The 17399-nt window shown below is 44.1% G+C and overlaps 1 protein-coding gene across 1 annotated transcript in view; it reads right to left on the bottom strand.

Moving 5' to 3' along the window:
* RFC5 (replication factor C subunit 5) overlaps positions 1-17399 on the bottom strand; it is a 94075-nt gene that overhangs the window by 42863 nt on the left and 33813 nt on the right. The window contains exon 8 of the mRNA XM_077462060.1: positions 5334-5463. Within this exon, the coding sequence (XP_077318186.1) occupies positions 5334-5463 (130 nt within the window). The remainder of the gene's footprint in view (positions 1-5333; positions 5464-17399) is intronic.

Here is a 17399-nt window from a genome sequence, read left to right as displayed (position 1 = left end):
TGGCTGGATAAAAGGTCAATGTGTCTAATGACTTAAAGGTTTGGAAGTTTGTCAAGGAGGCTGCTTCCAGATCTTCTCAGACAAAGCACTCACTTTTTTGACCCACGAACAGGCCAAAGCCCTGGTTCAATGTGCTGTAATGCGTTTTAAATACTTTAGCAATTCAGTCCAATGATGATGTTGCATTAGTATTTTTGATCCATCTTGCCATTGCATTTTTTGTTACCGTTTCCCTTTTTGGAAACAGAACAGGCTGCAGAACTTCCTTCAACATTTCATAATCTCTAGATCTAAGAATTTTCTGACGGCTCTACAGTAAAAAGCCTTGTTCTCTTTAGTAGGGTTAATGCAGAAAGAATGGTTACTTTCCATGTTCTATGGAAGTAGCCACAGTTTGGTACCAAGATTGTTTTGTCTGGTAAAATAATGCACTAGGGCTCTACCACATAGAAATCACAAATTTTACTAACTCTCCAAGCCAATACTATTGCTACCAGAAAGACTGTTTTAGGAGTTAAGATTTTATCTGAGCAATTTTATATGAGGGGTTTAAAGCGGAGGTCCACCCTAAAGTGGACCTTCCGCTCATCGGAACCCTCCCCCCCTCCGGTGCCACAATAGGCACCTTTCAGGGGGGAGGGGGGTGCAGTTACCTGGATAATCCAGGTAACTGCACCCACTTCCGGGACAGCTCTCTGCGGAAAGGGGCGTAACTTACTCCCCTTTTCGCAAGTTCCCGCCCCTTGCCGCAAGTGCCCCGCTGCCTGCTGGGAAACACACAGCTCCCAGAGGCAGCGGGGAGCGTCCTTATTGCGCAGCGCGATTCGCGCATGCGCAGTAGGGAACCGGGAAATGAAGCCGAAAGGCTCCATTTCCTGATTCCCATACCCAAGATGGCGGCGGCAGGACCCGACAGACGACCTAGCGATCGGCTTCGGGTGCCGACATCGCGGGCGCGCTGGACAGGTAAGTGTCACTATTTTAAAAGTCAGCAGCTGCAGTATTTGTAGCTGCTGGCTTTAAAAAAATAAATAAATAAAAAAAAAAAAAAAAAAAACGCGGAGGACTCCCGCTTTAAGGACATTTTGCATTGAATTTCTATTTTAAACTGAATATGTCGTTAACACCAATATTTTCTACTTCAGCTTTACTTTCAACCTGCATATTGGGCATTGAGCCAACACAATCAATTCAGGAAGCTTCCTTACTGGACAAGAGCAGACATTACTGAACCACCCCCCCCCCCCCCTCCCCCAAAAGAGGTTGTACAATTAAGAGGTTCATCGGGTTGTTATGCCACCTTCAGGAGAGGACTAGGCAGAACATATTATGTTATAATAAAACCAGAACTTTCTAGTTCCGCCCATGAAACTTCACGCACAAAAAACACTGTGGGAATAGCAAGGAACTGCTATACCCACAAAAAAACAGAGTGCTCCTCAATCTGGGAGTCAATACCTACAAACCGCGTCAAAACTTGCGGTAACAAATGCAACAGTGCATTAACTTAACAGTACTGTGTTTATCAAAAAAAAATGGAAAAAATGTAAGTGCAATTGCAATTACACGGCTGCCTGCAAAACTTTGCGGCCAAAACAGGCATCAGCCGATTCACCGACATCTACCTTGTAGAATTTCGTAAAGGTGTGAACAGACGACCAAGTCGCCGCTTTACACACTTGAGCGACAGACACTTGATGTCGGAAGGCCCAAGACGTTCCAATTGCCCAGGTGGAGTGGGCCGTGACCGGAAAGGGGGGCACCTGCCCCTTCAAGGCGTAGGCCTGTACTACAATTTGTCTGATCCACCTGGAAATGGTGGCCGACGAGAGTGCCATGCCTTTCTTTGGACCAGCCACCGAAACAAACAAGGAGTCTGACTTCCGAAAGGGAGCCGTAGCAGACAAATACACCCTCAGAGCCCGGACCACGTCCAGTGAATGGAGGGCCAGCTCCTTAGGATGTGTCAGTTTAGAACACAGAGATAGTAACAATGTCCTTCATTGATGTGGAACGCCAAAACCACCTTCGGCAGAAAATAAGGTTGCGGACGCAACACCACCTTATCCTTGAGGATAACTAGATAGGGCGACTTGCAAAACAAGGCCGCCAGTTCTGAAACCCTCCTAGCCGATGTAATAGCCACTAGAAAGAGCACTTTCTGAGAGAGTCAGCAGAGGGATCTCTCTGATATTTTTTCAAATGTGATTTCTGAAGCTCCGATAACACCAGGTTCAGATCCCACGGGGGTAATGGTGGGCGCACCGGAGGAACTACACGTCGCACCCCTTGAACAAAAGTGCTCACTAGAGAGTGAGACGCCAGGGGTCGCTGAAAAAAAAAAAAATAAATAAAAAAAGACATCCAAGGCTGAAATTTGTCCTTTAATGGTGCTCAGGGCCAAGTTCTGGTCTACTACTTGCTGTAGAAACAGCAGGATTCTGGATATAGAAAAGGAGCGCGAACGCCAACCTTTCTGCTCACACGTGGAGATGTAGGTTTTACCGTGGCTGAGAATTTGCAGCTTGTCTGAAGAGAGATAGACTCTCACTTCCATGGAGTCCAGCAGTAAGCCTAGGTACTCCCAACGCCGAGTCGGTATAATTACTGACTTTTTTAGGTTCAACAGCCACCCAAATTCCTGCAGGGTTTGCAAGGTGATCGCCACATCCTCCTCTAACTCTGAGGCAGAAGATGCTCTCAGGGGGATCGTCTAGGTAACCTACGATCGTGATCCCGGGTTGTCGCAGCAATGCCAAAACAGGAGCCCGTACCTTGGTAAAGACTCAGGGGGGGCTGATGCCAGCCAAAAGGGAGAGCCACAAACTGGTAGTGGGCTTCCCCAACTGCAAATCGCAGAAATTTTTGATGCCGAAGGCATATTGGTATATGCAGGTATGCATCCTGGATGTCCAAAGAGGCCAGGGAGTCCCCTTGGTGGAGTGCAGCGACTACTGAGCGAACTGATTCTATTCTGAACCTCTGTACTTTTACAAAGTAATTGAGGGCCTTTAAGTCCAATATTGGACGTACCCCTTCCTTTTTGGGGACAACAGATTTGAGTAGAACCCCTGGAAACGCTCCGACTCCGGAACAGGTACTATCACCCCGTGACTCAGCAGGTCCCTTACCGCCCCCATTAGGGCCTCCCGGTAAGCCGGGAGTACGGGTATGCTGGAGGAGAAGAATCTGTTTGGTGGCCAAGAGAGGAACTATCTTGTAGCCGGAGGAAATCAGACCGCAGACCCATTGGTCTGACAGCCGAGAGGCCCACCGGGCTGCAAACTCCCGAAGGCAACCCCCCACCCATGTTGCAGGCGGGGGCAAACCTTCTGGTGGTACCACTTTTGCTCGCAGGTTTGTAAGGCTTGCGGTTCCAGGGACGCTTTGGTCCTTCAGAGGTCGTCCTGTCGGGCTGGGGATACTTAGCCGACACCCCGGGCAGCCAAAAAAGCCATTTGTGAGCGGAAAAAAAGGGCCATTGCCTACTGCGTGGCTCCTTAGCCTGTCTGGCCTTTGGGAGTAGTGTACTCTTATCACCTGTGGCACTTTTAATAATGTCATCTAATGAGACTCCAAAGAGCCACTCGCCAAGGAAGGGTAGATCCGTCAGGGCTTCTTTAGATGCCCGGTCAGCCGACCAGCATTTTAGCCAAATCAGGTGCCTCAGCACCACTGCTGACACTGAAGCCCTGGATAACAGAAGGAGAGTATCCAGGGCCGCATCACAAATGTACTTAAGGCCTTGCACTAACTGGTCTGCTAGTTCCACGCAAACAGGAGAAGCCTGTTGCTCCCTGAATTTGCGGTGCAAAAGTTTTGCCCACTCAGTAAGTGTATGTGACACAAGTGCTGTGGCCAGTACCGGTCACATTTCTGACCCCACAACCGTAAACAAGGAACGAGCCACTGCCTCAGCCTTCCTGTCCGTGGGGTCCTTTAAGGCAGGAGTCCCCTCTACCAGGATTGTGGTTACTTTGTTTAACTTGGATACTGGGGGGTCCACGACCGGAGGAGCTGACCACTTTTTGAGAAGGCTCTCCTCAAAAGGGGTAGTGCACGCCATGTATTTGAGGACCGAAAAGGTCAGTTGTGGTCGACTCCATTCCTTGTATATGAACCGTCACCCAGCCGGCTGTTGATAGCAGATCACAGGATCTTAATCTTGCGCAAAAGGCAAACTTCTTCAGAAAAAATCCACGGACTGATGGGCCTGCAGGGTTCCTAGGTCCTTCTCCACTAGACAGAAAAAAAACTGAGGCTGCAGTAGCAGGCTGGGGGGTTATTACCTAAGGGACCGCCCCTTGGGCGGAACTAGAAAGTTCTGGTTTTATTATAACATATTAACATGTTCTGCCTAGTCCTCTCCTGAAGGTGGTGTAACAAACCGATGGTATAAGAAAGGAGCTGTGTCAGTCGTGAACTACAGAGAAAAACCTTTTAACAGTAGCTTTAGCTTCTTCCTTCCCCCAATACTCACCTAAGCACGATCGGCCGCTGCTCCCCTCACACTGGTCTCATGCCTGAATGAGAGAACTGGGGACCACTGGCTACTGCTGCTTCCAGTAAAAACCTATGAGCAGATATTCGGGGGTGGGGCCAAGTCAGACTGTGTCTAAATAGACGCAAACAGCCTGGTTCAGGATCAAGCATGCACGAACGAGTGCCTTCTGTTTTCCTATTCACTATCCACATCTGAATAAGACCTCAAATAAGAACCCACTAGTGTCTAGTTTTCACTTGTGTTTATCATTCTGGTGCACTGCAAAAACTGGAATCAATGTATTTGCCATAATGCTTTGCCCCAATCACCATAAAACAGTGACATTACATACGGCTCTTTTCCTATGATCCAAAACCAGAGTCTGCCCAACACGAGCAAATTAAACAAATGGCAATCTCTCATAGGCTTTAACAATTTGTTAATGCCCATGTCTAATATTTCAGTAAAAAGAACATTATCACTAATACAATAAGTAAGCCTGTTTGCAAAATATAATAAAGCAACTACCTGGACTTAATGCAAGCAAGTCAAACCAGCGATTAAGGCCAGTGTGAATTATAACAGCAATTCCTGCTGCAGCTCTCATCAACTAGATGGGGCCAACGGCCCCATTCACTATAATGAGAGGTCATAAGTAATTACCTGTTGTGATCACTGCTGGGTGCACATCCAGAAACGATCACCACAGGTAAATTCCTGGCTGTACAGAAAGCAGCAAATAGGTGCCAACTGCCAGTGACCTGTCATGATGAACCAGGCTGGTTCCCAACACTTGTAAACACATGTAAATTTATTGCCCCCAATTGTTGTATTACAAAATAGAGGATACTATTATAGGCGGTGGTGAATTCTTTGTTGAGCATCCAGTCTAGAATGTTGGCTATATCCGATCTCAAGGGATGCCCGGTGCAGGTATATACTGTGTCTTCAGTTACATTTCCATAAGCCATGTTTGTGCTCTGCAGAAAAAATAAAAATAAAAAAGTAATTTAAATAAATTGCAATTCAACAAAGTGCCTTCTATCCCAACCAAAATGTTTAAATGTCCAGAACTGCAAAAAGATTTGGTTCTAAAAATTGGATTCTAAAATCCGTTTTACATCAAAGAATACAGAGGACTTCATATTCAAGACTATGTGGGTTGTGCTGCCACTTTCAGCTAAATATACACTGGCCAAAAAAGTGCGAAAGAAACCAACCAAACATAGCCCGACCCAGCTCCACTTAACCTCAAATTTCTAGCAAGCAATGGGGAACAGACAAGAGGGGAGGGAGCTCTGTGTCCTGTGATATACAAGAAAAAGATTACAGATGAACCGAAAAACTTAAATTCTTAAACTTACATTACAGGACACACAGACATTCATATTCATAACTACTTAGGAAGTCCAAAAACACTGAACATTAGAGGTAACCAAACACAGCAACAAGATGAAAAATGCAGAAAACCCAGAACAGAAGAGGGAGAACCCCACTACAAAGCCGCCTGCAAGACCTTCTGCCCAAAACTGGCATAAATAAAAGGTGTATAAACATCTACTTGGTAGAACTTTGTACATATATAAAGAAAGGACCAGGCAGCAGCCTTACAAACTTCAACAGAAGCTCAGGAAGCACTGACACTTCTGGTGGAATAGGCCTTGACTGGCAAAGGGGGTACCTTGGCCCTAAAAGAAAAGGCCTCAGAAATTAGCTAATGAACCTACGTAGAAATAGTGGATTGAGAAGCAGCCGGACCCTTAAGAGGACACTCAGGCAGAACACTTAGGGAATCAGGCTGTTGAGGCTGCATTCACACCTGAGCGTTTTCAGCTCGTAAAATGCCTGAAATTTGCCCAACAAGCATCGGACCGTTTTGTCACCTGAAGCAAAATGCCTTAAAAACTTTGCCTCGCCCTAAGGTCAAAAAAGAACATGAGCTTCTGGGGAAGATTACAGGCTTTGTACATTAGTGACCTGTACAAAATTGCAGCAAAATCGTGGTTAAAAACTGCGGCAAAAAGAAACATACAACTTTGAAATGCTCAGGTGTGAATGCAGCCTGAAACAAAGCCTTCAGACTATAAACTCGAACATCCAAAAAGAGTGAAGCAACTTTCCTTAGGATGCTTAGGATAAGTCTAAGTTAGACTTATTGAAAACTCCTTTTCTGGGAGTTTTCCAGGACAGCCTGAAATCTAGAGCTCTTCCTACCTGGAAAGAACTGTAGGACACCTCTAATAGAAAAAGCCAGATGCATAATAAAACATTAAAGGATAGGAATCCGGCTGTTCTGGAAGACTCACAGGAAAGGTGATATCTAACTGGTTTTGTCAAGTAAACTCCCAGGACAGCCCGAGACGATAAGCAAGAATTTACCCCTTAGGGAGGGACTATTGCCTGGAGGATTTTGCATCCAAATGCCTGATCTTGACTAGACAGAAGAGCCAAGTGATAACGTTTAACAAATGTTGAATAATTGGACCATGTAGCTGCTTTTCAAGTTTGCTCAGGAGAGGCACCAGTTCTCTTGGGTCATGATGTTGACAATGGTCTTGTTGAATGTGCATCAATAAATGGAGGGGAAACATTCATCAGCTTATAAGCTTTAGAAAGAGCTAATCTTATCCACTTAGCTATGGTGGACTTGGATGCACTATAACCCCTATGTGACTTGGGGGGGAAATAATAATCTGACTATCTAAACCCTTCATAACCTTCAAGGAACAAGACTTCTTACATCCAAGAGACTAAACCTTTTTTTCCTTGCTACTGGGAGAGGAACAGAAAGTAGGTAAAAGGGACATCTTGAGACCTGTGGAAAGTAGAGGCTACCCTAGGTAAAAAGCCTGGATCCACTTTGAGGACTACTCTAGTCTCGAAAATAAAGAAGGGTTCCCTAATCAAAAGTGCTTGCAATTCTCTTACCCTACCGGCGAAAGTAATTGCAAAAAGAAAAACTTTTTTTCAATGTTAGAAGTTTTATTGACAATTCCTCTGGGGGTTCAAAAGGATTTAAAACCAGTGCTTGAAAGACTAGAAGACAAATCCCAGGACAGACGAGATTAAAAGTAGAAGTCCACCCTAACACTAAAATCCCTGTTTCTACAGACATCCACAATCTAACACTAACCTATCTAGCCCTGTAGAGAAGAAATCAGTATACATAACTTTTTTTGAAGCCGATCCAATTTACAGTGGTAGAGGTTCTGCAGAGAAGACAGCTGACAACAGCTGTGAAATGAATGGGGAGGGATGTCACCCACAGAGTTACTAAGGGGCTTCCTTTGCACCGCCTCTACAGCAAAGCCACAGCTGACAACTGAGCATGGAAGCGGGTCAGAAGGCTTCAAAAGGGTATGTATACTGATTTCTTCTTTACAGGGCTAGATAGGTTAGTGTTAGATCGTGGATGTCTGTAGATGCAGGAATTTTAGTGTTAGGGTAGATTTCTACTTTAAACACCACTGGTCTAGATCTGACAAAAAAAATTGTCACAAATGTGTCCTGTAAGAGAGAAACCTGGAGGAAAACACTAAGTGCAGAAGCCTGAACTTTAAGCAACAGAAAGACCATGATCAGCCACACCCTGGAATAAAAAATTGATCGAATATCTGGGGGCTCTCGCTGATGCTCCACAGGCCAGGAGTTAAACGCTCTCCAGTTTTTAGCAGAAACAGCCCTGGTCTCAGGCTTACACAGTTAACCATGGTCTTAAAGTGATTGTAATGTCTCATTTTTTTTTTTTAAACAAACATGTTATACTTACCTCCTCTGTGCAGTTGGTTTTGCACAGAGCAGCCCAGATCCTCCTCTTCTCGGGTCCCTCTTTGCTGCTCCTACTCCCTCCTTTAAGTGCCCCTCAGCCAGAAGCTTGCTACAGGTTGTCACCCAAGCAGAGTTAGAGGTCCGTGTATCCATTCAGATATGGAGCCCCGACCTGGCTCTGCCCCCTCTCCCCCAATTGGCTGACTGACAGCTGTGGGAGCCAATAGCACCGCTGCTCTGTCTCAGCCAATCAGGGGGAGTATACTGAATTGCTGAGGGGATCGTGGACATTGCGGGAGAGAGAAGGAGCTCAGGTAGGTAAATGGAGGGGGTGCTGCTACACAGAATACATTAAGATAAAAAAAAACCTTCTGCCTTAACTCCTCTTACGACCTTATCTGAAAATCCCTGAGACTTTAAGAGCTGTTCTTCTGAAACCACGCTGACAGATTCAGGGATGCCGCATGCAGATATAGTACCAGTCCCTGTGAGATCAAATCTTCCCTCAAAAGGAAGAAAAAAAAAAAAAAACGGAGGACCCAAAGTCAGTCTCTTCAGAAGAGAAAACAAAAAGGAGCCACTAGAATAAGATGTTTTTTTTGGACTGAAATTTCTGGAGAACTTCTGGAATGAGTCTCATCGGAGGGAACGCATAGTAAAGGGCAAATAACCAAGGGTTCGCCAGAGCGTCTTCTCCCATTGCTTGATCCTGAGGGTTTAGAGAATCATTTTTCTACCTTCTTGTTGTCCCAGGAGGCAGAGATCTGCATCAGATCTTCTCCACACTTGAGTGATGGCTGAAAAGACTTCTGGATTTAAAGACCAATCGTCCTGCCTCACCAGGTAACGGCTGAGGTAATCTACTAGGGAATTCTGATCACCCTTCAGATGAATGGCAGAGATCGAGACAAGATGAATTTGAAGATGACAATCTTTACATCTTGAAGTTTGAGTTCTTTTTATTTTCTGGAAACACTATCTGCCGTGCCTTCAAGTGCCTCCTGGAGACTAGGCCAAAAAAGATGATCCCCTGAAAATGGCAGATTACAAAGATGCAGTTTAGATGAAGTGTTGCCAGTCCAAATCTTAAAGGGGTTGTAAAGGTTTGTTTTTTTCACCTTAATGCATCCTATGCATTAGGGTGAAAAAACACCTGTCAGGGACCGACCCCCAGAAGAATCTGGTGTCTAGAGATACCCGCAGTGAGGAGAGATCGCAACTGGGTTAACCAGATTTCAAGATTTCTGGCAACACAAGTGGGTGATAAGACTGGTTTTAGATTAATAATATTAAGTCCCAAGAAAAAAAAAAAAAAAAAAAAAAAAAAAAAAAAGAAGAGGAGGACCTTAAAGTGGTTGTATACTCTTTTTTGTAACTTTTACCTACAGGAAAGCCTATAATAAGGCTTACCTGTAGGTAAAAAAAATATCTCCTAAACCTGTACGGTTTAGGAGATATTCCCCTCGGTATGCGGTGCTGACTGCAGCGGCGCATGCGCACGAGGGGATTCTCGGCCTGAAAATCCGGCAGTGGCCGGCCGGAATGAAATCTCCCGCGCGCATGCGCGGGAGTGACGATATCGCGGCTCCGGCCACTCACAGCGCCGGAGCCGCGATACCCGGAAGAAACGCCGAGGGAGCATGTCAGCTCCCTCGGCGTGGATCGTGCCAGATGTCGGGGCCTTGTTCTAAGGTAAGTATTTCATAATGAGCTAGTATGCGGTGCATACTAGCTCATTATGCCTTTTGCTTTGCAGGTGTTAAAAAAAAAAAAAATAGCGGGTTTACTACCGCTTTAAAGGCCCCCATATCGTGAAAACTAAATTTGTCTTTTTGGATATCTTAGAGGCGCAACTGGTTTGGGAATTTTGTTACAAGGCTGAGCCATATCCTCGTCAAAACAAAATTTCATTTTGAGACTGCCCGAAAAAAAGGGTTTCCTTTCAGGGCTATCCCATTCATCTTTGAAAACATCTAAGAAGTAACTATGCACTGAAAAGATTTTTTGTTTATTAGCGTGCATGTCAATTTCAAGGGTGTCATAGATGGCCTTTAAAAGACCCACTAAGTCATCTAATGACAATTTGTATCTGGATCCCCTGGAGGAATCGCCTTAATCTCTCAAAGCCTCCTCTGACCTAGACTCAGCCTGAGAGGAGGTATAGGATCCCCAGTTCCAGTATGCAAAGGGGTATCTGCGACCCAGAAACCTGAACCTGAGGGACTAAAAGATTTAAAAGACTGAAATGTAGACGCGATTTCCTCCCTAACGGATGTAAGGATCCTGTGACAAGCAGTTGACAACTGAACTTTAACTAGGCTGTCTACACAAGAGTGACAAAGGTCAAGCTTTAATGCACACACCACACACTTCTTCTTGGGAGTCTGTGCCTGGACCTTGTCTTTTTTTTTTTTTTTTGCGGGCCAAAAAACACAAGAAAGAAGAAAAAAAAAATAAAAAAAATAAAAAAAATAAAAAAAAAGAGCAGTTGAGGCCTGGACTCCCACCCTACTTCACACACCACCGTGCTAGGATAAAGAAAGCAAGCGTTCCTGCCACCTGAGACTACCATTAGAGCCCCAGAAGGTAGAAGGAAGGGTGAACACCCCCACAAGCTTTGCAAGAGGGAAAGGAGGAATTCCAAAGGCTTACTTGTGAGGAGTTGGTGCTTGAGGAAACTGAGTCCACTGTTTTTTTCCACTGGCTGAGATGTTGCTGTGGGGGATCTATAGCGCTCCAGGAGGGTCACTGCCGCAGCCACTGTTGGGTCTGTACCAAAATAGCCCACCAAACAGTCTTCCTTTTAAAGTAGTCATGATTGAATGATGAAATGCGTCAGGTGTGGCTGGATGATGTCATTACACTGACAGGAAACAGAAGTTAGCCGTCTCGGATAGGTATATAAAGACAAAGTCTAAACCTTAAGGGGGAAATGCTTGTTTAAAGGCAATTGTTTCTATGTGCACTGGATGAAGTGCACTCATTTTGCAATTGTCATTTTTGAGTAAGATTTTAACCCTTTGTTTTAATAAATTGATCTGGTAAGTGGCTATATTGCGCAATGAGGTTCTTTTTGTTCCTTTGAGCTACTTTTGGGAGGAAAAGTATTCAAATGTGGAGAAAGACACAAAATGAGAGTGTGCGTGGAGACCATGCGAATATTGACGTAATTTTCAATAGGTCAAAATCTGAGGTAAGCAGCCTGATTGGAAGGAGCACTCTGGTGGTGATTCATTTAGAATATTCACTGGTGCACGTTTCATTTTTTATGGACTCAAATTGAGGTGGAAGAAAAAGGAAGTGAACGTGTGTGTAATATATACATACATACATACACACACACACACACACACACTTTTTCACTATTCATCATCATTTGTATATAAGTGGTTGTTACACTGCACTGGATAATAAGAGTGTTACCATCTTTTCTCAAGTCATCTTCCAGGACATCCCCTAAGACGCAGAGCTCCTCCTACCATGACAGCAAACAGTTACCCTCCAGCCTTTTAAAAGGCGTCCTCCAGGCCTTCACCCCCGTATTAGTGTTTCCTTAAGACAGGGGGTTTAACATATTCCTGGAACCTGATTTGGGTAGCTCTAGGTCTCAGTTTGCCTGGGGACCTGCAGCCTTCCCGGTTTGTTACCCTTTCCTGGCCCAGTGCGATACCCCCATTATGGAGTTGAAAGTGGCTGCACAGCTGCTGCTTTCTGTGCCCAGGCAGGGTCGTGAATGCTGGGGTTGTTGCTCCTTCAACCTGCCCAGGGATTGTGAAGCATGCAGTGGCTCTGTATGCGCTGCTGGGAGAGGGGGCAGCCGATTTGCTTCTGGGACTGGGCGGAGCAGATGCACTCCAGGCTGGTTAATCCAGAATATGCAGAGGCATCATTTCCAGCCGGGGTGATGTCATCAGTGGGCACCCAAAGGCATGTTTGGCCTCATCAGCAGCTCAGGCAGACAGTTTTGGGGGTATTGTACCCAAGTCTCCTGCACTACAACGCAAATTGTGGACCAAATTCAATAAAGCTATATAAATGATTGCTGCAGCCGTTATGTGTTCCCACACCAAAAAATGCAATAAAAATAAATAAAACGCTGTGCATTTAAACAAAGTGAAATCATATGCATAGCCTATAAATCTTTTTCAATTGCATTAAAGAAGTCCAGCCTAAGCGTTTTAGGCTGGGCTTCTCCTCTGGGTCACAGGCGTGCAATTCGTTTTGCACTCCTGTGACGCGTTTTCAGCAGAGTGCGGTTTGAAGTCACTGTCCACTGACGTCAGTCGAGAGAGCGTCATCCCGACTTCCAAGTCTGGATCAGTCAGCTGCATTGGCTGCTGAGACGCCCGCTCCCCTCCCCTCCTCTGCGATCCAATGAGCATTGAGAAGCAGAGAGGAGAGACGCTGACTGACATTTAGCGGCTCTCCTCTCAGGGATCTGTGAAAACCGAGCCATCTGCGATGTTCGGTGGTTTGGTTCTTAGTGCAGAGACGGCGGGGGACATATGCAGCATCGGCATGCTTTCATCCCAAAATCTAAGTTCCAAGTCCACTGGATTAAGGAACAACCGGAAGTGACGCATAGAGACGTTTGTAACACCGCACATTGTTTGATCTGCCTGTCGTTTACAGCATTGTTGTAAGTAGCCATTTTGTAAACATAAATAAACCTATTTGAGACATATTACGCTATGGGATCTTCCCGTTTATTCCCTGCTTTCATTTGCCGTGGATGAACGGGCGAACTAACCAACTGGGAGCCATTATTGCAATACAGCACTCCTGGTTACCACACTCAGGAGGACTCAAATATCTGAGTGGTAATTCTTACCCATTTAGAGGCAAGCGCATTGAGAGCACTGAGTGGAGCACACGAAGAGTACCTGGTGGATGTCACCTGAAGAGTTTGCCTGTCACATTGCTGCATACCAGCACTTTTTGCACTAATTTGCACGTTTAATGTTTATGGATGAACTTTTATGGGTATCACTACTCAATATAAATAGGACTGTATTGGTACACCTACACACTTAAAGGCGTACACAAAGGATCATTTGATACTCAAAACTTTATGATAATCTTGCACCATTTAGTGTTCATTCAATTATTATTTAATGTTTAGCATCTGATGATGATTTTGCACTATATTGTTTGTTTTAATTATTTGCACAGCAGCAGCTATTTTATTCACTTTATGAATTTATGGTAATGTGTTGTGCATTTTTTGAAAATAATTTGCGTAGTTTGCACAGTAGCATTTTGCACAGCAGCTAAATAATCGCATGCACAGCAAATAATGTAGTTTGCACAGTAGCAGTTTTGCACAGCAGCTAAATAATTGCATGCACAGCAGCAATTTGCATTAGGATTCACCAATAGTATTGATATATTTATTGCACTTTATCTATGAAGTAGAATACATATCAAACAAGGATTTTCCATCTTTGTAGTAAGTAGTAGTTTGGTATATAGTTTGCGCTGATTACCTTTTTTATTTATTGTTGTTCAAGTGCATGGTATACACTTTAGGTCTAGCAGCAATCTAACTGATGTACCACATTCAGATATTTTTCACTTTGATAGCGTGAGGGAATCCCATTTTCCTATATCCACACTTGGAGTATGCTGTCCAGTTCTGGGCACCAGTCCCCAGGAAGGATGTGCTGGAACAGGAGAGAGTCCAGAGAAGGGCAACAAAACGAAAAAGGTTCTGGAGGACATTAGTTATGAGAAAAGTTTACGAGCACTGAACTTGTTCTCTTTGGAGAAGGGATGTTTGAGAGGGGATATGATTTCAATTTACAAATACTAGGGGTGCAACAGATCAAAAAACTCATGGATCGGATCATTTTTCGGATCAGCAAATAAAAATTTAATTTGCAAAAACCTGTAAAAATTCCACCAGCATATAGTCCCCACTGTAATATCCACAATCTCCCCCACTGTAATATTGGCAGAGCGTCGGCAGGCAGGGTATGGCAGAGCTGAAGCCGCGGCCTTTCCTAAGGCCGAGACCGCGGAGCGCTCCACGGCATGTGCCGATCCGAGCGGGGTGACCCGTTCGGATCACGGTTCGGTGACGATCCATTGCACCCCTAATACCATACTGGTGACCCCACAATAGGGATAAATCTTTTCTATGTAAGGGAATTTTATAAGACACGTGGTCATTCACTAAAATTAGAAGAAAAGCGGTTTAAACTTAAACTGAGTAGAGGTTTACTGTAAGAGCGGTTAGGATGTGGATTTCCCTTCAACAGGCGGTGGTTTCAGCAGTGAGCATCGATAATTTCAAAAAAGTATTAGAGAAGCACCTGAACGACCAAAACATACATGGCTATACAATGTAATATTGACACAAAAATCACACACATAGGTTGGACTTGTGTCTTTTTTCAACCTTGTCTACTATGTAAATAAGTGACAAGCCGCATGGATTTACGAAAGATCTTTCTTGTCAGACCAACCGTAGAGGTGGTAAGTGAAAAACTGGATAGTTGAAGTTCAGTGGTGGCAGTTTATGTACATTTTGATTTGATACTATACCTTAAATGTTGGTCTATAAAACAAGGTCTGTTGGATTTGATGAAATTCTATGTACCTAGATAGGAAACCAGTTACATGAACAGTCCAGAGAGTAGTGATAAAAGCACTCACTCTTTGGACCGATGTTTTTTAATTTGTTTATTTAATGACAATGGGTTGGAATCAAGTGCTCAATTTCAGTGTTTGTCGATGATACTAAATGATGCAGGGTAATAACTTTGACATATGATATACAGCCCATTTCCAAAATATTTGCGACGCTGTGTAAAATTCTACAGTAAAAACAAAAAATGCAATGATTTGCAAATCTCATAAATCCATATTTTATTCACTATAGAAGACATATCAAATGTTTAAACTGAAAAAATGTACCATTTTAAGAAAAGAATAAGGCAAATTTTGAAATTGATGGCAGACGCGTGTCTCAAAAAAGTTGGGACAGGTTTATCACGGTGTAGCATGCCTTCTTAACATTCTGTAATTGTCTGGGAACTGAGGAGACCAGTTGATTGAGTTTTGGGAGAGTAATGTTGTCCCATCCCTGCCTCTGCATATGCTGCTCCAAGACCTGGATATTTATCTTTCAATATTGATGGTGCCCTTCCAGATGTGCAAGCTGCCCATTCCATACGCACTAATGCACCCCCATCAGAGATGCAGACTTTTTTAACTGAGCCATGATAACAAGCCATAGAACAGTTTTCAAGCTTGCAACAGACCATTTTAAATGAACTTTGGTTCAGATATGACTTCTTTGCACAATATAGCTGTATCTTGCATTTATGGATGACACAGCAAACTGTGTTCACAGAAAATGATTTTTGGTATTATTCCAGAGCCCATGTCCATCACAGAATCATACCCGTTTTTTAATGCAGTGCCTTTTGAGGGCCAATATAAAATGTATTGCAATATTATGTTGCGAAACATTTTAAAATTGTTCAATTTTTAGACACAGTTTTTCAGATTGGTGATCCTCTGCCCATCTTTACTTTTAAAAATGCTAGCTCTCCAAGATGCTCTTTTTATATTCTATCATGTTACATTCCTGTTTATAATTAACCTAAATAGTTGCAAAATGTTCTTCCGGCTCTTTATTGTTAATACCCCTTACTTTGCTAGCTTTTTGTTGCCTTGTCCCAACTTTTAAGATGTGTTGCTGCCATCATTTTCACAAGTACTTTGAATTTTTTTTTTTGTTATTAAAATTTTATTTCTCTGTAATTCACCGACCGACAGCTCCTCTCTGTAAATAAATGGGTTTGTTAGCCTGCCATTAGGAGAACTAGGCAAAATTGTAATACAATACACAGAACTTTCAGTACCGCCCCAGGGGGCGGACCCTGTGCTAACAACCCTCCCTGCTGCTCCCTGCAGACTCAGTACATCAACAAGCAATATAACGTAGAGAAAGGGAGGGGTGGGTGCTGTGTCGGTCGGTGAATTACAGAGAAAAAGGATTTTACGGTGAGTACAAAAATCCTATTTTCTCTTATATTCACTGACCGACATAGCTCCTCTCTGTAACTAAATGGGATGTCCCCAAGTAGTGCCAAAGGAGGGGTGGGAAAAAAAAGCATAAGAACTTCATCCAGCAAGGCAAGTGGGAACTAGTGAAACTAAACCCACAAAAGGCCACCTGCAAAACTTTGCAGCCAAAACAGGCATCAGCCGATGCACTGACGTCTACCTTGTAGAACTTGGTAAACGTATGAACAGACGACCAGGTCGCCGTCTTACACACCTGAGCGACAGACACTTGGTGTCGGAAGGCCCAAGATGTTCCGATTGCTCTCGCAGAGTGGGCCGTGACTGGAAAGGGGGGCACCTGCCCCTTCAAGGCGTAGGCTTGGACTACAATCTGTCTGATCCACCTGGAAATGGTGGCCGAGACCACTATACCCTTCTTTGGACCAGCCACCGAAACAAACAATGAGTCTGACTTCCCGAAAGGGAGCCGTGGCAGACAACTACACCTTCAGAGCCCAAACCACATCGAGAACATGAAAGGCCACCTCCTTGGGGTGCTTCGGCTTAGGACACAACGATGGTAGTACAATGTCCTCATTGATATGAAAAGCTAAAACCACCTGTGTATTGTGTAACAATTTTGCCTAGTTTCTCCTAATGGCAGGCTATAAAACCCATGTAGTTACAGAGGAGCTGTGTCGGTCGGTGAATATAAGAGAAAAGGGGTTTGAATGGCCATTAAAGATAACCATCCTCACCTGTGATCTGTGTGCGTGTTTAAAAGAAGGCCAACGAGTTTCTAGACTCCCAACAGACCCTTGCATCTTTCATCCAGTACTGCACTGAAGTTTCTAGATTGAGTTATGGGGAAAGCAAAAGAATTGTCAAAGGATCTGCAGGGGGAAAAGGTAGTTCAACTGTATAAAACAGGAAAGGGATATAAAAAGATATCCAAGAAATTGAGAATGCCAATCAGTAGTGTTCAAACGCTAATCAAGAAGTGAAAAATGAGGGGTTCTGTTGAAACCAAACCACAGTCAGGTAGACCAACAAAAATTTCAGCCATACCTGCCAGGAAAATTGTTTATACACACACACACACACACACACACACACACACACACACACTACA

This window comes from Lithobates pipiens, unplaced genomic scaffold (assembly GCF_037356315.1).
Source record: "Lithobates pipiens isolate NorthernLeopardFrog02 unplaced genomic scaffold, aLitPip1_a1.2 Scaffold_3, whole genome shotgun sequence".
Taxonomy (NCBI): domain Eukaryota; kingdom Metazoa; phylum Chordata; class Amphibia; order Anura; family Ranidae; genus Lithobates; species Lithobates pipiens.
Note: the sequence above shows the minus strand (reverse complement) of the source record. Positions and strands in the feature narration are given on the sequence as shown.